This window comes from Rhipicephalus sanguineus, chromosome 1 (assembly GCF_013339695.2).
Source record: "Rhipicephalus sanguineus isolate Rsan-2018 chromosome 1, BIME_Rsan_1.4, whole genome shotgun sequence".
Taxonomy (NCBI): Eukaryota; Metazoa; Arthropoda; class Arachnida; order Ixodida; family Ixodidae; genus Rhipicephalus; species Rhipicephalus sanguineus.
The window spans coordinates 29,027,515-29,048,699 of record NC_051176.1 but is presented as its reverse complement, the minus strand read 5'-3'; the positions used below and the strand labels follow the sequence as shown (position 1 = coordinate 29,048,699).

The 21,185-nt window shown below is 47.1% G+C and overlaps 1 protein-coding gene across 1 annotated transcript; it reads left to right on the top strand.

The window, feature by feature from the left end:
• The first annotated feature begins 16,094 nt into the window (after positions 1–16,094).
• Positions 16,095–19,017, top strand: LOC125756186 (glycine-rich protein-like). The gene is made up of 2 exons (XM_037657479.2): positions 16,095–16,164; positions 18,542–19,017. Exons 1-2 carry the CDS (start codon positions 16,153–16,155, stop codon positions 18,821–18,823), a joined length of 294 nt encoding a protein of 97 aa, XP_037513407.1. The 5' UTR covers positions 16,095–16,152; the 3' UTR covers positions 18,824–19,017.
• The last annotated feature ends 2,168 nt before the right edge of the window (positions 19,018–21,185 follow it).

Sequence of the window (21,185 nt, the reverse complement as noted above, 5' to 3'; positions counted from 1 at the left end):
GACTGTTCTGAGACATGCATGAAACATGTTACCTCTTATTTTGCAGCAACGCTGTTTCATTGGTCACGGGTGAATGGCACAGATTCATCAGCTGCGCAGCCCGAAACTTCACCAGTATATTGGTTGAGAAAATACAGCACTGCATGAAAGCCGAGCGGAGGATATCTTTGCACTGAATGTGCAACCACAGTGCTGGTCCAAACCAGCCACAGCAGGGAATGCCTAGAGCTGTGTAATTTTTTGTGTAATAGCAATAAATCATGATCATCTACACTTAACATGGAGTGTCAAGTGTTCCATTGGAGTGTTTGATGTGCTCAGAATGAACATTATTTGCACGTTGAAGATTGTTCGAGCTAGCTGCAGTACAAGTATGCCCATTTGGGCACCAACGGGGAATGGGACCTGTTCACAACTGGGAAAGCATTTCCAACTGGGAATGCATTCCCAATTGGTACCAGTCGCCAACTGGGAATGTATTCCCAACTGGTCCCAGTCGCCAACTGGGAATGCATTCCCAACTGGTCCCAGTTACCAACTGGAAATGTGTTCCTTAAACCAGTTGAAGTGGAACCAGTTGAAACCAGTTGGATTCCCAGTTACACATTTTCACCTGGGATGGAACATAAGGGAGGTTGACTGGGACACGTAAAGCTCAACATTTATGGGTGTGCTATTTGTGTGAAAGCGTGCTTTTTATTTGCAGCTGTTACTTGCAATTATGACACCTATTGAGTATAAGAATTGTTCCTCTATATGGACTATTTAGTATTATACGTTTACATGTCGCGTCCCGTGATCCGAATCAAGCAGGATGCTACTGACTGCACATTTTTAAGACAGGCGATTATTTATTCCTAGAAGTCAAGATTACTGCCCTAGTTTAGCCACCTTTAGCATTTTGCTAGTTTATACATTAAAGCGTCGTTAAGCTCAAAGCATACTCGAGTGGATCACGTGGAGTGAAGTAATACTGGCCCTTGTCGCCCAGATCACATCTCGTAGCCAAGGAAGTAATCACTTTCACTCGTCAACAACGGGTGGAATACGAAAACAACCTTCAACCTGCCATGTTCCCCAACACAGGGCCTCCACCAGATCGCTCTTCGGCGCTGATATGCAGTCAACTGAGACATGTTGTAGAGCTTAACGTTCATGAACCTTCAAGGTGCAAAACAAGTGCATATTTAATTTGGGGTTGTTATTTAGATTTAACGGCACCCATTAAATATTAGAATGTTTCAAGTTAATCTTTGCATTATTCAGTATAATTGTTCACATGATCCTTCTGAATCCTTCAGGCCACTTCTGACTTTTGAAGAAATAGCATGGTTTTATCCTTAAAAGCTGGATCATATTGTGACTTCATTCGATTTCAAGCATTGCTAGCTTCTTTTGATGCGACGCTTGGCAGGAAACAAATGTTCTAACGGGTGATGCAAGCGATTTCATGCGTGGTCTTTCCGCGCCAGTCATGCACTACGTTTCATCGTTTGTGGAAGCCAAGGGGAGCATCACTTCCAACTGTCAACAACGAACGAACCACGAGAACGAACAACCTCAGACCCGCCATCCTCCCCAGCATGACAATTCCACGGCATCGCTCGTCGGCGCCGTCAGCCTCGAGCTCGGGTGGCTGCATTCTTTTTCTGCGAAGGCTCGTTGTTCTTTCGACTCAACAACAACGTTTACTGATCGTCTATACTATACTCGGGGAGAAATGAGCGCACCCGTTCTGAAAGCTGGTCCGTCGCCCCGTACGCCCTGCACTACACCAAACCCATATGTTGCGCGAATAAGCGATTATGTGTTTTAATCCGATTCCCTGAGATGAACCTCTGCACAATACTGTCCGTATAAACGCACCGACATCAACGCGATGCCCGCGAAGGACGTGGGAGACTACTTCGCCGAGTGGAGATGAGATCAGCTGACTTCCACCGCCTGTACTGCGTCAAACATCGCAGAATACTTTTCTTTGGCGGCTGGTTGCACGTCAGGGCACGTTTGGCTGCTGTATGATGCCGGCAAATGGATATGCACTCGGAAACGCGTCGTTCATGGTTCACCTCTGTCTTCGTGCAGGATGCGCAAGCCGTCGGACGAGAAACATAATTCCACACACAAACTGACTGTGACTGCCCGCAAGGGTTCGCTTAAGGTCGTGTACACGTATACACACGCATATATACGCGAACGATGCATCTCACATATGCAAAATTATAGCGTTGTAACCGATCATAAAATCGTCTAAGATAACGTGAAGTGCATATATAAAGCCGCGTAAGTCCACCCTGATCGTGTGGTGCGGTGGCGTAGTGGTTACAGTGTCTGCTTGTCACGCTCGGTTGGCCTGGGTTCAAATCCCCGTGGTGGAGTGTGTGTGTTGATACATGGTTTATGACTCTGTGCAGTGTTCTTGTGATGTGTAAATGCATACTCATGAGTTGGAAGGCTGAAAAGAACAAAAGAAAATAACGAGGAACACTCCACGACCAACTACAATATAGACGAATTTCTTTTTTTTCTAGAAATTTGCGAAAAGTACCACATATATTTCGACCGCATATTGAACCGTATATAAGCCGGACAGATTTGACCTGAAATACCGCTTAACCAAATCGACGGTATGCGTTACTTTAAGCGGTCACTTTTAAACGGCCTTCTGGCAACGAGATGGCCTCGGATATGGAAGAGCCGCATAAACTTAGGCCGCATAAGAAAGAGCCGCTTAGCCAGAGGCCGCATGAAGAAGGGCCGCATAAGAGAGCCGTATAAGTAGGCCGCTTAGAGAGCCATTTATAAGCGTCGAAAATTTGACCTACTTTCCGCCTTATATGCGTTGTTTTAAGCGGTCGTTTGCTAAGAGTGTACTGAAACGGTTGACAATAAATATCGTTCGTGATGTATCGTTCGCGATGCCTCGCTTCTTGCCAGGGAACCTTATTTCATTTTAAACACCTACTTCCAATGGTGCTTGCAAAAGCAATGAAAAACTACGGTGTCGCCAGATCAACGCTAAGACGCTTGGAATCTACCGGCATCGTGTTATCGCAACAGATTGGAACCACGTTACGGGTGAAAAACAGCGCTAAAAAGACGGGACAAGAAAGGACACGAGACCACGGCGCTGACTAACAACCAAATGTGCTTTATACCATGACGAGCGCGCGCGCCTCATTTCAGAAGCTTATCACATCTACAATAGCGGCGAGGCATGTGTAAGCCTCCCCTCGATTTCCCTCCTTCCGAAGGAGATAGAATTCATGTCTCGTTGATCGCCTTACTGCCTCTGCGCAGGCTGATTTTTCTGTAATTTCATTACGATAGTGGTGAAGTATATTTATGCTGACTGAAGGAATAAAGCACATTTGGTTGTTAGTGAGCGCCGTGGTCTCGTGTCCTTTCTTGTCCCGTCTTTTTAGAGCTGTTTTTCACCCGTAATCATGAACCAACCAGCCCAAATGCGTACCCTTCTATGGAACCACGTGTTATAAGAAGGGGATGCTAACTCGGCATACAAGCTATTCATTGATAAACTCATAAAATGTTATGATGAAGCTTTCCCGGTGTCGGTGAAGAACGCAAAACGCCAGAAAATTAGAAAACCTTGGATAAGTAATGCGCTATTTAAAAAAAATTACAAAGAAGAACAGCATGTACCATGCATTTATAAAGACACGAGATATCAAATTACAAAGTGAGTTCAAAAAATACAGAAACCATCTAAATGGTGAAATAAGGCGTGCTAAATTCAGGTATTATGAGAATTTATTTAGTAGAATAAGTTATAATCCGAGCAAAATTTGGAACGAGGTTAAAAATCTTTCTGGTCAAATAAAACAGTCACATTCCTAGGGTTCTGGGAAACTCTAGTGTCCTTGGTAACCGAGAGGTGGCAACGGCAATGAATGACTACTTCATAAAAAGTTGTGATTTCGATGAAGCGAGGTATGACGAGGATCCACAATTGCCTGTAAATGACCGTCGCTTATCTAACTCCATAGTTCTGCAAACTATCTCATGTCATGAAACCGAAGAATTAATAAGAAATATTAAAAACAATTGCGCAGCAGGTTATGATGATATTAAACCTATACCAATAAAATAGGTCGCTGATGTTATATCACCTGCGTTCTCGCATATTGTTAATTTAACTCTTGTTACCGCCGTCTTTCCCGATGATATAAAAATAGCTCGCGTGTGCCCGGTTTTCAAGGGTGGTAATGACCAAGAGATTGGAAACTACCGACCGATATCGGTACTACCGACTCTGTCAAAAGTTTTTGAAAGTGCTATAATATTGGATTACAAATTTTTTTGCGAAGTACAATGTAATAAGTGATGCCCAATTTGGCTTTCAAAAATTTAAATCCGCCGAGCTTGCATTACTTAATATAAAAAAACGAGATACTAACCAATTTTGAGAAAAAGCTATATACGCTTGGACTTTTTTTTGATTTCCGCAAAGCGTTCGACACCGCGCACCATAGTGTTCTCTTAGAAAAACTGAATAACTACGGTGTCCGTGTAGTTTCCCATAGGTTAATTCAAAATTACTTAACAGACCGCTATCAGTATGTCGCTGTTAATCAAGAGACATCTCCCCGTGCGAGGGTCAACAAAGGTGTCCCACAAGGATCGATACGTGGTCCTTTATTGTTTATACTTTATGTAAATGTCTTGTGTGGCATTCCGGATTCTCCAAAATAATCATGTATGCTGACGACACCAATATTTTTTTTTGCTGGTTTCTCGATCTCTCAACTCGAAAGGGCTGTAAACACATCTAAATAAGTTGTCTTGCTGGCCTAAAGTAAACAGGTTGCGGCTAAACGCGAGTAAAACTAAATATATGTTGTGTGCGCCCATCAATAAGCCACAGAATATAAGGCTAAGTGTCTCCTTTGAGGGTCAGACTTTAGAATAAGTCAAGGTACAGAAATTCTGGGGTGTGTGGTTCCAGGAAGACCTTTCCTGGAATGAACATATAAATGAAATGGCAGCAGATCTAAGTAGAATGTATGTACAAATTATGTCCATTATTACCACTTTGGCTAAAGAAGGCGTTATATTATACACTGTTATATTCCAGGCTAAGTTATTGTGTCTTGTGTTGGGGAACAACGACAGCACAAAACTATAAGGCATTACTTACACTACAAAAGAAGGTACTATGACTGTTCGAGGGATATTACGGTCAGCCGCAAGGTCTTAGCGCACGTCCGTTATTCTCTGAATATATCATATTACAAGCAAACCAAATCTATTATTATAAGTTATTCTTGTACATCCAAAATAATAAACTATACCCAATGTACAATTCTTCTCGATGTGCTCCCGTACACATAGTATAAGAAAACTGAAAATTAGAACAACATACGGTCAACAACATATTGATGATCAAATTCCGAGTCTCCTCAACAAACTGGATGACGTAGTTGACCTAAATAAGAAAACTTCCAAAAATAAGTTTAAGGAAATTCTCCTTTATAATTGCATTGAATACGCATAATACAGACAGTTCGATTATTTATTACGTTGTGTGTCCCAACTGCTTAGAGTACAGTTACACTCTTTGTCTCCTTTTGTTGTTGTTTTTTGTTTGTTTGTTCAAGCTGCTTAGGAATCTATGTGTCTGCAGATGCTTTCCTTACCTCACCTATTGCATATATTGCGATAACGATGTTTTTAGGTACTTCATTACTATTTACTGTCGTGTTCCTTTTTTTATATTTGGAATGGTTATATGTTTGATCAGAATTTGCAAATTGTATTTGTATAAAATGATGTTCTCTAACTGCGTCTAAGTTGTGTATGACATGTTATTTTAGTTTTTATTTTAATCTATTATTTTTGGCCAGACTGTATTTTGGAGCAAAAACCTCCGTCAGGCTATGTAGCCTTTTGCTTTTGCTTCGTTTTTTTCTGTTGTACGTACAGAAAATAAATCAAATCTCACATCTCAAATCTCAAATCGATGCCAACGCGCCCAAATGGTCGGTCAGGGCATGGTAGAGTTTGCAGAGCTGCCGGCAATAGGTGCGTTGAAATTTTGCGGCACTGACAATCGATGCAGGAGCGAACGAACTTCTGCACGTAACGTTACATCCCTCGCCAAAAGTACCGTTGGCGAATGCTGTGGTAAGTTGTAGATACCCCAGAGCGCGCACACTGCGGATCAGAGTGGAAGGACTCGCATATGTCAAAACGCAGACTACAGGTTATTACTAGTAGCCACTGGCGGCCGTCGCCGTTGTAATTGCGTCGGTGGAGGAGGTCGTCGCGAACGGCGAAATGGTGGGCTTGACGACGCAACGCGCGAGTGGATGGTGTTGCCGATGGATCAATCAGCAAGTCTATCAGTGAGGCAATTCATTGATTCTTGCGCTGTTCGGTAGCGATTGTGTAAATGTCGATGTAAGAAACGGCAAAGTGAGACACTGAGCTGTGGGCATTGTCGTCAGGCAAGGGAGAGCGTGACAGGGCGTCGGCGTCAGCATGCTGGCGTCCGTTGCGGCACAGCACGCTGATGTCATAGTCTTGCAGGCGAAGTGCCCAAAGGGTGAGGCGGCCTGAGGGATCCTTCAGTGACGACAACCAGCACAGTGCACGATGGTCGGTGACGACATCAAATGGGCGACCATACAAATAAGGTCGGAACTTCGTAAGGGCCCAGATGATTGAGATGATTGCCAGGCATTCTTTCTCCGTAACAGTGTAATTGGTCTCGGCTTGCGTACGACTTGCATATGCTACGACATATTCCGGGAACCCAGGTTTGTGCTGCGCAAGGACAGCGCCGAGGCCGATACCGCTGGCGTCCGTGTGTACGTCTGTAGGGGCCGTTGGGTCGTAGGGGCGTAGTATGGAAGGAGATGTCAACAAACGACGGAGCTTTGCGAAAGTGTCGTCGCACTCTGACGGCGATTGAGGGGCCCGTTGCTGCCAAGGAGTTTCGAATGAAGCGCCGAAAGTAGGAGCATAGTCCTACAAAACTGCGCAGTTCTTTGACGGACGTAGGTTTGGGGAAATCTGTCACGGCCGGAAGCTTGGCTGGATTGGGGAGAATTCCGCCCTTGGACACGACGTAGCCTAGTATTGTCAGCTGCCGTGCTGCAAATCGGCACTTCTTTAAATTCTGTTGTAGCACGGCGTCGCTCAAACGCGTCAAAACATGCCGCAGGCGTTGAAGATGCGTGGAGAAGTCCGGGGTGAAAACGACGACGTCGTCGAGGTAGCAGAGGCACGTGTGCCATTTCAAGTTGTGCAGAACGGTATCCGTCATGCGCTCAAAGGTAGCGAGCGCATTACACAGCCCAAACGGCATGACGTTGAATTCGTACAAGCCGTCGGGCGTGACAAAGGCTGTCTTCGGTCGAGCCTCATCAGCCATGGAAACTTGCCAGTACCCTGAGCGCAAATCAAGCGTTGAAAAGAGTTCTGCTCCTTGCAGTCGGGGCCTGTGGATGACGTCTACGTATTTAGGCGGCACAGCCGCGTGGAAGGCCTGGGTTCTGGCGACGGCTTCGGCGTAACTGAGCGGGCCAGCCACAGGAATCACTGGGGGTGGCCTGGCTACAACTTGCGCGTAGCTTAGTGGCGCAGGCGCTGGACGCGGCTGGTGGGATGCAGGAATGACATCCGCGATTTCTTGCTGAATTGGTCGGCGTAGGGGAGTCAGAAGTGTAGTTGACGACTGTTCAAATTGTTGCGGTCGAGAGAAAGCCAGTAGAGAGACCCGGCGGGCAATTCTCTCACGCACGAACGACTTCATTTTGGCGAGCAAGGTGCATGGAGTGGTCATAAATGGCCGACAAGCCCGCGAGATCAGCGTCGCGTGATGGCGGGCAACGGGTCATCAAGCGCTGCCGGCGCAGCTCCTCGTAGCATTGGCACAGTACGATGACCTCTGCCACTGTGCGAGTGTTTTTGGCTAGCAGCATGGTGAAGGCATTGTCGTCGATGCCTTTCATAACATTCCTGATTCTGTCAGACTCCGACATGCTCGCGTCGGCTTTCTTGCACAAGCCAAGGATGTCTTCAATGTAGCTCGTGAAAGATTCACCGGCCTGCTGAGCTCCTTCACGTAAACGCTGTTCGGCTTGCAGCTTACGAGCGGCAGGGCGGCCAAACACGTCAACAATGGCGGTCTTGAAATCGGACCACGTCGGGAAATCGGATGCATGGTTGTTGTACCACATGCCTGCCACACCCGCGAGGTAGAAAACCAAGTTGCTCAGTTTGCCTGCTTCATCCCATTTATTGGGGACACTCACGGGTTCGTAAATCGCGAGCCAGTCATCCACGTTGGTGCCATCCGCACCGGTGGAGACAGGTGAGTCGTGGATACGGGGGCCACCGGGACAAGCGGTCGGTGCGGGAGGTGCTGTTTGCTGGGCGTCGTCTTGCAGCATCGTAGATGGCACGGTACCGGATCGAAGCTCCAGGGGCATCCAATTGAGACCGAAGTTGTTTTAAGGGCACAGCACTCTCCACCAAATTGTAAAGACGTTTATTGGCGGGCATTCGGCGACGATGCACGACAGCGACAGTCAAGGCGGGGCCGACTCTCAGCACGAGCTGCGTTCTCTCCGAAAGGAGCCGAAGAGGGCGACCCACTAGAAGGTGCTGGAGAAGACAATTCACTGCAGAGTTCCAAGGCTTCGCTACAATACAATAAAATGGAGGCCTACCCTCAACTTGATTTTCGCGGGGTCACCTGACCACGTTTCACTTGTCCTGAGACGTCTAATGGCGCCCCAATGAAATTAACTGAAACATCCTACGTACGGGAAGCTTGCATACCATGTTGCCCGTTATTTCCAACGTACTGAGGACGCCGTTGCAATAGTAACAAACAACATGGTGCTTGCAGAGTGAACCGCACGTGCGAAACGAGGCAGCTCGCGAACGCCTCTATCATGTTTTGTTGTTTTAGTGATTTTTCTTGTTGCGACGGCGTCTACATCGACGGTCTTACATATTTTTCCCCACAATTTCTTCAAAAAACGGCTCCTGGAGCGTCCCCTGCACGTTTCCTTCATCGCCGTGGCGTTCGGCGCATTCTTTGCCCGGCGCTGTAGTTTTAAAGCTAAAAATCTCTAAGAGCATCTCTCTATTCGGCGTTTAGTGATAAACATGCTAAAGAAAAATAAAACCCAATAATAATCCCTTTTTTGATGCAACACCATGGTCACTTCTAACGTTACATTTATCCAATCACAGGCCAGCGCTCTGTGTCGTCATTTCCGCCCGCAATAGTTCTGGCGAGCACCACTACGCGTTGATGCGGTCGGCACCGATGTAGCCGCTTCAAAAAAATTACACCATCTCCCGCTAAAGGGGACCATGAGGCGATACGAAGCCGGAGCACTTGCACGATAGGGATGGTCGATTAAAATTTTTAATCGATTAATCGTTAATCGTTAATCGATTTGGCCTTTAATCGATTAATTGTTTTCAGTGGAATGTTTTAATCGATTAATCGATTAATCGACATTTATTATGGGTGCTTTAAAACCGATATCTCTTTGTTTGAGAGGCATCGTTCGTGTTCGATATGGACCCAAATCTTTTTATCAGACGCGCTGACGATCGAAAATTCCCACTTTCGAAAGTGTCGACGAAGGGCCCCTGGTGTACAGTGCACGAAAATTCCCACTTTCGCACACTGGACGCAAGGGGCCCGTCGTTTTTGGTTGATGTCGCGGATTCAAGCATCTGTGGCCGTCATCGCTGGACTATTCGGCAGCAGGTCGTATTTTCTCGAAGCCTGCCTACTCGAGCTCATCGAAACCGGAGACGCGTTTGGGGGCCACACTGGTTGGAAAGTCGCAGCTGAAACATGCAGTGTGGCGGAGGGTGAGGGAATCCCGAGAAAGGTAAAAGAGAGACAAGGAGGAAGAGGAATTAAATAAGACGCTCGCTCTCGTAAGCACGGCATCTTTTCTCGGTTTGTCGGTTAGATATTGTGGAAGCCCTACATAATACTATAATTGCGGACTGACGCGATCTTTTCCTTGAGGTCACCCATGCAGAGATTACACGGAAACATACTGGCCTCAAACAGACCATCGGTACAGGCAACTGCGGGAAACAGAGTGACATGAGTTTCTGCCTCCCGGCTAGAATAAACAGCAGCTGCGCCAGTATACTCCGCAGGTTTCATCTGATCGTTGCCTTAACACGGCGCCACTCGAACCTTTTCAATCGTGCGTACAGCCTAACTGTGAGCACTATCTCATGTTTCAGACATTACAACATAAATTTCGCGACTGTCCTTCTTTCTTGTCACAGCAGAAGACGGGGGCCTCTAGCTGAAATATGTATTTCTCCCTAAATATGCGACCATACAGTATTACTAAATGCTACAAGGTCACTTCTTCAATAGTAATGCACTGGATGCTAGACGTTCGCTAAACCGACGCATAAAGTTGCGGATTACATAAAGGGTCTATAAGGGCCTTTTCACAATTCGCGAGTGCGCATTCCTGCGCTACACTTTCTCTCAACTAATGGCAGCAACTTTCGTGCTTCAAGTGGAGACGAGGTTGCACGTGCTGTCTATTATGCGTGTTCGTGTCAAGAGAGCCGAGTCTACATTTTCCGCGTCCCAGCGCAAGCAAACCGCGCTTGAACACTCTGTTTGAAGAAGTCACTAGCTGCCATTATTGGGCTAACTGCATCGCAAGAAAGCTAGCTGAACAATTATGAAAATGGTATAAACCCTATAAGACGGACAGTTGGGCTAGTTGGTATACAGCTTAATAAAAGATGGTTACTAGCGTCCTTGTCCTCTTTACGCTAGCAAACGTGTCTTATCATGTTTATATACGGATTACCTAATCCTCTCCCCATCATTGTACTTCATCACTCTTTTTCCCCCGTTGCGTTTTCCCCGGTGCAGAGTAGAAGGCAGGGGCGTACTAGCTCAGGCCACCCTCTCTGCCTTGTAATATATTTTCTCTCTCTCTCTCTCTTTCATTAATAAACAATATTTTATTTGCTAAAGAGTAAAACAGAACGGCACTAAGAACCAGTTAGGAAATCAGCAGCGCATATTACAATGCCGCACTTACACAAGAAACGAGTAAAATCTGAGGGTTGAATAAAATACAAAGAATGTTGCGATTGACACTACAGGCGACGAAAACTACTCGTTTATCAAATGTAAGGAGAGATGCGTTTATGCGGCAACACGATGAAACAGCGCCGCGAAAAACGAAGACGAACAAAATAAGAAACAAGATGATGCGCTGGCACGTGTGAAATTTACAGAAAAGAAAAAACTTCTGTGGTGAAAGTTGGCGAATCGCCGTGCTGCTAACTTTCTCAACAGTCCCCTTTTGTTTTGTTTCATGGGGTTGCTGCTCCGAACCACATGCATTTTTTCTACTAAGCGAAGAAGTATCAGTTGCCCGAGATGCTCGGGCGACAACCGACACATCCTTTGGGTCGCCACACATCCAGCATACGAAAAAAGGCGCTCGAATGCTACTGACGTAGCAGGAATTGGCAAATACTCCATTGCAACGTCAAAGACATGATCTAGGCCAGTTCGCATGCGGTGCCAAGTCGCAAGTGAATTCGGATTGGTGCAGCGATCGACTACAGGGTTACTATAGTATGTCTTGAACTGAGAAGGCATTTGGTTCATCAGATCGTCCTGCAGTGCAACTGGTGCAACGCAGTTGCGTAGAAGTGCGCGTGGTGCGAGCAGCAGTAGACTGTGAGCCGGAGAGAAGCGGGCAAGTTAATTTCTGCCTCGATGGGGTGGAGCCGCCTCCTGCCCGGGCTTGAAGCATTGGGGAGTGCTTAGAGTGGGACGCCGTACGCGACGGAGATCAGGGCGACATCATACCTTTCTCTATGGGGTATGGCCGCCGCCAGCTCCGGGCTCGTTCTGCTAGCGCAGTAATATGCGCTGTAGTGAAATCAGTGAGAGAGAGACGATGTGCACGGCATCTGCGTCTCAGGATAGCGCGCCTCGCAGTCATGCGCTCCCGCCAAGGGGCGAGGTTGGGGGGCGGGATTGGGGGGTGCCGTAATCGATTAATCGAATAGTTTTAATCGATTAATTTGATTAATGGAGCGGCAGATATCGATGACGATTAATCGATTAATTGTGGACCTTTAATCGATTAATCGATTAATCGTTCATCGATTTTGCCATCCCTATTGCACGATTGCGTTCCGTTGGCGTTCGTTGGGCATGCTACCGACCTCGGGCATGCTACCGACCTCGGATCGTTATTAACGGCGTTATTAACGTTGCAGACGAATGTGACACGGTTAACGAAGGTCTTTATTGAGCAGCGTCTAGTACTTGAGGTGTGCACTTTGCTTTGATGAGGATGGCTTTGTGGTCCCTGAAGTGAACCGTGAGGGGATCTTGGTGCAGTGGGTGGATCTTGAAATTGGCGAAGACGTGATCAATGCATGTGCCGTGAATGGTAGTTCGCTGCCCTTCGCTTCGCAGCTTTGTCTTCGGTGGACGCAATTGGGCTGATGCTGACGCGTGCTTGCGTCAGCCCACTCACTGACGGGACTGTTGCTTCCATCACGCTTCATCAGAAGCACCAATGGAGTCAAGCGGAGTCAACTAAACAAGTGCTGTACTGAACGCGCGCTGCGCTCTAACCGCTTAGAGGAGGAGAGTAGCGTAGAGAGTAGCGCATGCGGCGCGAAAGCAAAAGCGAGAACGCAGGAGAAGCGTAAGCAGGTGCTGGTAGAGAAGTGGAGAGAGTAACGCGCAGCTGTCGAAGAGAGGGAAGGAGGAGAGGCGCGCATGCGTAGTGTGAGTGCGGACTACCACTGCGCGTGCGGATTACCACGCCGCCTTACATACCCCCGAGCAAGAGATGCGTCGCATCTAAAAAAGTGTTGGAGGGCCCTTTTAATACTCATAATTACGAGAAACTGATTAGCTCACACCTGGTCTGGTTTCCGGCTCCTCAGGACCACTGATTGGGTCAGCCCCAATGGCTGCAATACTAACAAGCAAGCTCACTATGCTGTGCGAGATCTCACATGCGGCGCACCAGATCAGGAACTGCTCCAGGATAACTGCGGCTCCTACAAAACCCACTTGGTACTTTTCACGAGATCACTTTCCACTATAGGCACGGCAGGAGATTTTTTTCTCCCCCCATCAGTAGCTCAGCCGAGCTCAGGCAGTCACATTAAGATTGCGTCAAACCAAATCATATTTCACATCTTTTGTGTTTAACAAAATTGACGGGGATCTTCCCGCGGAATGTAAAAGTTGTGGACACACTCCGTGTCTATTTGATCCTATGTTATGGCTGTGCCGCAACCAAAAGGCTTCGGATCTCAACAGTGAGGAGGTCTGGAGTCGGCGCATGTCCAGCGAAGCCCTCCAAGATCAACTCCTGGTCGTCCGGAGAGCTCACGACATCGGGAAAGCCTTTGGCCTACCAGTGCCTACGTGGACGGAGCCACCGACTCGGGCCCTAGTTTCTCTGGACCAAAATGAAGTTCTTGCTTTGCCATGCCATTTGTGATATCTGACACATGACACGTGGTGTTTTCCTCACACCTATACTTATATATCCTTAGAGCTAGCTATACGCAGGCACCAGGTAAGTTTTACTTGACAATAATTATTCGCAAATGTGCACAAAAATCTTCGTGAGGCATTGCTATTCATCAGCCATACAAATGGCCACGTACTGACCATTGAATAGAATCCAAAAACCTCTAAGCATAGACACAAACTGTATCAGGCAACGTTATACAACATGATGACTACATGCATGTGCTCGGTAGCTTACTTAGCGCACAACCTATCGTTTGGAAAAGCCCTTGTTAGCCTCGAGCAGCACTAGTAGGAATAAACTTTGCTGTGGCGACCAGGTGTGTTGCTCTAAATTATCCTCGCACTCTGCATCAGCCAAACCTGGTTCTCCATTGGCTCGTCAGCAGAACCGGTCTTCCGACGGTGTGTTCGGCTTGTTGGTGCATCCCATATGCGGTAGAGGCTCTTGAGCTCGTTTGTACAGTTATATGTTGCCGGACGCATTTCAGTACAATGCAGTGCAGGTATGTTCCTGACAGTGGCCTCCTCCGTACTGCGGTTTATTCCCTTGTCAATCTTTTATGCGCTTCTGGGTGGTGTTTTCGTCTCTTCACGACAGGAGCAGGCTACGAACCTTGACGATAAAATGAGGATTTATCAAGGCTGCATAATTCTATTGCGTGACTTGCGGTACAATAGCTAGCCGCGTGCGTATTATTTTGCTCAAAGTATGACTGAACAGAAAAATCTACAGTATCAGTGCAGTAATCTCAGTAGCAGGTGGTGACTTTACTATGCTTCTACTTGTCTGCAACGGCACTCATGCAATCGGCGCGCTCGTTAAAGCTTTAATAATAATATCTGCGGTTTAACGCCCCAAAACCACGATATGATTATGAGAGACGCCGTAGTGGAGGGCTCCGGAAATTTCGACCACCTGGGGTTCTTTAACGTGCACCTAAATCTAAGCACACGGGCCTCAAACGTTTTCGCCTCCATTGAAAATGCAGCCGCCGCGGCTCGCCAAAGTTTGTCCTACAGTATGCGCCATTCCATCCACTTGGCAGCGCTGAAAGACGCATGGCAAAGAGGCGACCATGTAAAAAATAACTAGGATACTAATATATCGAAGGCAGTTCTTTGTAATTTTTCGTTCGAAACCACAGCCTGATGAACATGAGCAGTTCGTTTTCATGTCAAATGCTCTTCGACTCCTCACACAGAAACAGCGCGATCCCAACGCAGGGCCCCCAAGACGTCGGAGTTTTTCGGATAAATCCGAATCTTGAGTTGTTTTCTTACTATCGACACTATGTGTATCTTATTGATTCTATCAGGTTAATCAGAAAACACAGAGCCGTGCATAACGTATAAACACGACCGTCCGCGTCATGTCCACGTTATTATCATGGCCGGAACAAGTGCGCCTCATATATCCTATATCCGCTGAAATCTGACTGTGTATAGCCTCGGTACAGACTTCGTTCCCCGCTATATGAGGTAATCATCGTCCGTGGCGCAAACTGAAATGGCTACGCCCCACGCCGAAAATACGACCGAAATATGTTCCTTGTCGTATTTAAAGGCGTTCTCGCCAGTTGCACTATTAAACGCGAGTGGCCCAACAAGGCATCGAGTGTGACGTTCAAAATAAAACGCGAAAGAAAAGCTCCTCAGTGGTCGTCCGGGAGCGCCTTCAGCGTCGCAGCATTTCGTCGGTGTGCCGCTATATTTCGTGGCAACGTCTGTCTATATGCGGCGACAAAAAAACCGCGCGTCTTGCTATCAGCACCGAACGCGGAAACTGCAGCCGGCGGTGCTTCTGGCTCTGACCGCTCCGTTTGCGGAAAGGAGTGACCGATCCGGTGTTGCCTATATAGATGGATAGATATATTAATCCACGCGCAAACTCATACAGGGAGGAGGGTGGGGCAGCGTAAATTGTATAGAAAGAAATAAACAAAAAAAAAGATGCCGATAGATAAAAAAGCCCAGGAGACAACCTGCTGCGTTTAATATTAAGGCCCCTCCCTTTATCTTCGCGTCTAGTTTCGCTTCCCCGGTGGCTCGGCTCCCGGAATTAGAAATACTGGCGCTCGATTTCATCAGCAAACAGCGGCGTTTGCAAGGCGAGAACGCTGAGAGCGCGGGAGATGTATTTGAATGGCGCTACAGTTTTCGTCTCAGACTGCGGAGGTCCACTGTGCACTAATCTTTGGTTTGACTGGCCCGGCGAGGATGTGAGCGAAACGTGATTGCGCGGCCGAAGATAATTACGTTCCACCTGCAGGCGCTCTTTTAGAGAGAGGGGGGCCCCCTCCTCGCGCGTAGTGGAGAGAGAAAAGTAAACGCTTTGTTTTGCTCTTTTAAGAATGAAGCCTTTATCACACTTCTCTTCAGGCCTTCTATGGAACTTGTCGTATCTCAGCCTTGTTCGGCTGCCCCTTAGGGCTGTTTTCCCTCACACCTGCGACGTGCGAATGCCCGCTTCCTGCCTCTCGGCGCGTATATAAAGGCCGCCGGCCGACTCGAGCTTCCATCCATCCCTCGACTACAAAGAAGCACTTTAAGGAATCGCTAAGCACGTCTGCGCCGTAACGCCAACCATCGCCATGAACGCTGCGGTAAGTTGAAGCCGACTCGGAAACTGCGTGGGTCTCGGACTTGAAGTTTATTCCTTTCGTCCGATGCCATTATACAGCCGCACAGTGCTCGCCACGTGGATACGGCGAGCGCCATGTGGTCGAGTTCGTGTCTTATTCTCGCATATGCATATAGCAGTTTTTCATTCCTGTCATGATGTAGGCAAAACTTATCGACAACGCTTACGGTCATCTTTGCCCATTTACGTAGCTACTATTACTAACTTTATATTGTTCAAATATCATCGGTCAGCCCGTATAAGAAAAGGGTTTAAGGTAACAGCCGAGTGCATTGTAAATTATACGTGTGAAATCATATGTCAACTCTACTCGTCGTCCGCTGGAGCGTTTACCAAGTAATGCACTATGGGAAAATCCGAGTTTGTTGTTTCACTGTTGGAAAGCGCTGTAATATTAAGTATTAAATGAAGGTATGTTCAAAGACGCCGTGCACGCGACGCGACAAAGCACGTGGTGTCAAGGTGCGCACTGTTGCCTCTCGCCCACCTCATCGAGATGCATCTGCGTGCTTGGATGAGCCGCGAGCTTTTCATTGCGATGAAGGAATCTTCGTTGACCGTCTAACCAAGCTGTTTGTTCATGTTTAAAGACGAAAATTTATATATACACTCTCGTGAATCGCTTCTTTCCAAATACTGCGCGGCACAGCGGTGCATGTCTGCTGTGAAAGTGTAGATTCGAAACAAAGTCGGCGAGATTTCATAGAAAGAGTAAAAAAATGAATGAATTATGTAATGGCATTAAATCGAGAGTATGGCCAAGTTGAAAAATTTTGGCAGCTGCTCATTCTTCGGTGTCTACTCTCACCGGCCCCAAGATGCTTCTTTTTTTTTTATTCACATTTACCTCTGAGCAAGTGTTGCTGCATGGCCAGAGTACGATAAATCTCACCTACATATTTATTTAGGTTGGCTTATATCTGCAGCTTGTCAAGAGATGCCAGTAACAGTATTGAACACCGTCTGGGTAAGAAAGTGTTCACACTTGGTGTCAGCAACCATGACTTGTCCCTGCATTAAACAACGAGTGTTCTACGGTACCGTAATGATAAAACAAACACGTGACATTCCTACCGCCATGAAGCAATTCGCTGTATTTATTGAGATAATAATATCTGGGGTTTAACGTCCCAAACCCACGATATGATTATGAGAGACGCCGTAGTGGAGGGCTCTGGAAATTTCGACCACCTGGGGTTCTTTAACGTGCACCTAAATCTAAGTACACGGGCCTCAAACATTTTCGCCTCCATCGAACTGTATTTATTGAGAATCTTGTATAATTTGCAATGATCGAGTTCGGCAACTCCGTGTCCATGATAATCGGGAGTTTTCCAAAAGACGTACGAGAGAACACTGAAGCCTGTTATCAATAAGGCTGCGGAACAACTACGTATCTAGCGAGTAATGCGTCTGTCTCAACTCTTATCACACCGTTAATCAGTGTACTGAGTCTCCCTAAATTTATATCGTTAGATTAGGTTAGAAAAAGCGTTGTTCCACATTACGTGAGTGAAATTACCATGCAAAACTTTTTTTAGGCGAGTGAAACAATATCGAGGAGCGGGAAAATCGAATTTACCACTTTTTTGTATTTTGTCTCGTTTTTCTGAGAACTCTCGCAATAAATTCAAGGTGCTTTGGTTTACAGCAAAAAAAAAATTAATCTTCCTACACAGCGAAAGGGGGCATACAAACGCCGGCTTTCTCTGCCCGTGCATGCCGTCCTTTAGTTTAAATTTCACCGATTAACCAAAACTGACTCTTTTCATCAAGCTTTCTTTTTTTTTTTTTGGTTCAGGGCAGTCGCTATGGTTCTTCGTATAGCGACCCCTCCGCTTACACGCAGGCAATGGCACATAGAATCTGAGCCTCCCCTGTGGCTTGGCGCGAGATAAGTGTTCCTTATTCTTTTTAGAAAGGGCGCGTTACGGCGCAGTAAACAAATACAAAATATGAATGCAACCCGGCATATGGCGACCTGCGTTTAGTAAGTATCATCGCCATCGTGACTACACCCACTGCCAGCCACTCCCATATTTCTCCGCCTTTTCTTCACGATGCTACGGCGCATGCGCACTTCCCCTAGCGGAAAAGTCGCGAAACGATCTCCGAGGCTTTTGTTCTGCCCATACGGGTTTTCCCTGCCCCTACGAAAACTCCACCGAAATGCCAGAGGGCAGCGCAGGAAAATGTAAGAGGCGGATTAAACCGGCCCCGTGCTTGGTGCGGCCTCGTTATCCCCGCAAACGTCTTAATGTCATATATGCCAACATAACTTTCTACCTATGTGTATTTATGTTCATATTTTAACCAATGCAAACGTTTCACGTTCGCAGTTCGTCGCCCTCCTCCTCTGCGCCTGCGCCGCCGTCGTCCTCGCTGGCGACTTCGGTCACAGCTACGGCGGCTACGGCGGCTTCGGCGGCTACGGCGGCTACGACGAAGGCCACAGCTACGGCTACCACAAGACCGTTCCTGGCCCTTCGTTCCTGGTCAAGACCGTGCACCACGTCAACAAGCTCCACCAGGGCGCTCACCTCGTCGGCGGACACTACGGACACGGCGGATACGGAGGCGGCTACGGCGGCGGCTTCGGCTTCGGAGGCCTCAAGCACTGAGTCTGGACACTGCACCGCGGGCCTCGCACTCCTCTCTAGTACAAAGAGAGGCTTGCGAGCACTAGTCCCGCAAGCGTGCGATTCGGCGAGCATCAGGGATTTTTTTCCGCCGCGGTCGCGCTGGTGCCGCCACGGGACGTAACTGTGTATACGCGCGTTTTTATCGCGTCTCCTGGCGGCTGCAGCGACGCTGCTCGGCGCTTCCGACGAAGGTTCACAAGAAGAACAAGACGCTGGAGACACAAACAGCTGTGTTACCTTCGAATAAAACCTGAAGGGGCGTGGTTTTTTTCTTTTTACATTTCTTGTCGTCATTTGTAGATGATGATTAAACGCATACGTTCACGCAAATGGGCTATCATGGGGCCATACGTATTAAGACATAACATGGTTGTCGTCCCCAGGGCAGAAAAAAAAAGGACTCCTTCCCGTCCAATACCTTGAACCATTTGTTCGTCTAGACGGGAAGAGGAGGGAGAAAACAGATGCAATTTACGTTGTGCAGACTTGGTCGAAGATTATTCAGAAAAGACAACATACGGAAGTGGCGTAAGGAGTGGATGCTACAGAATATCATCTTGACTAAAGCACTGCACGGGCTTAGAACTGTACCGGACACGAGTCCGACACGGCCGGGTTAAAGGCCTCGCAATGCGTTATGTTATGCGTGTCTGCAGGCAGGGCTCGAGCGTATGAGCTTCGGGCTCCGGTCGAGCTGGGGTCTGTAATAGGTGTGCTATTCGCCACTCAACTAATTCTTCACTATAAAACTTGCCACTGGGTCAAAACTAGGTCAATGGCACATGTGTGATAACCCGGGCGGGCAAGCGTACGAAACGGCAAAATTGCACACAGCACCATAAACATTAGCGCTGTGCTCTCGGTCTTTGGAAAAATGGTACCAGTGGCCGCCCGCATCCGACTTTTTTTTTTTTTGGGGGGGGGGGGGGGGTTGCGCGCTGAAACCAAGATATGACTTTGAGGCACGGCCCAGATTGAATGAGACCACTTTAGCGTGCAACCTAACATTAGGGTGCCATGAACGGCAATCGAAACAGCGCGACACCCGCTAACTAAGCTCACAAGGTGGGTCCGTGTCTCATTTTATCGCAAAACTGGTAAAATTTAGTCAACGTTGGCTCAGGACCCCGAATTCCCAAAAATTTTCGTATCAAGCATCAGGATTCACGTGATAATAATCGTACGAGGAATTGTGACCTAAGAGAACTTTGTTGATATGGACTCCGTTTATTAAGAACTTGAATTTCTAGTGGCCGGTTTCGCGCTGAGACCATAGACGAATGACCTGTCGTTTGAATACAGGGGGCGACATCAGTGACAGCTGCCCCTCTGGACAACTAGGGAAGCGCACTAGCTGGGTGCGGTGTAGCATCGCAGGACGAATTTCAAAAGTAGTCGCGATTAGTTCCCATAGCAAAACGACATTTGTTTTGTGACGGCGTGGAAGAGACGGGAAACCTCCCTTCATAGTTAGACACTAAGATGAGCACGGTTGAAGTTTGGGCTTTTTGGTGGTGAATGCTATCGACGAAAAATGACGCTGGATGAACAGAGACACGAGAAGAGGACACACAACACAGGCGCTAACTTCCAGAGTAATCTTTATTTCCACAGTCGCTTACTTATATCACCTGAGGAAAACCATCACAATGTATATCGTGCGCACAACAATTAACCCCTAAGAAACGACAGTTCTTTATCATTTAGGGCGGGGTGCTCTTACACACGAAACCCAGGGATGAGGTAGCCTCAACAATCTCTCTTGAAAGCCTTGTCGTGTCATGGAAACAATTTATTAGCATCGCACTAAACACATCATGACGGAGTCCCTCACAATTTAAGTTGTATGCTATTGCATATTGTCAATTCGTTACTTTTTTCCATTTATTTATTCATTCTTTGTTCGGGAGATTTGTAGACTCAATATTTCGTGCATATAGTTGAATGACAACAGTTTATTACACAATTAGTGCTGCACACTCAGTCAGCCTTAAGTTTCCATAGTTATCAACTTAAGGCATATGCGGGATGCCGCAAAAAGGAGATGTCGAAAATAAAACAAACATGAAAATTTTTAACTTTAAATCCATCTTTTTATTTGAATAAGCTTTTTTGCGCTGTGAATGGTACAGTAATCGTATACATTGTCTTGAAGCTTTTTGTGAATCAATGTTGGTTCCCTGAAAACTAGCGTGAAAAAAAAAAACCATATGCAGCTCCACTACTGTGGAACCTGATGAAGTGCATAGCACGGGCACCCGGCGATTCCCGTTCGTAGAGTTCCCACTGCTCCCTTTACGAAACCATCGATGACGTCAGTGTTTGAGGTAAGCACGAGTAG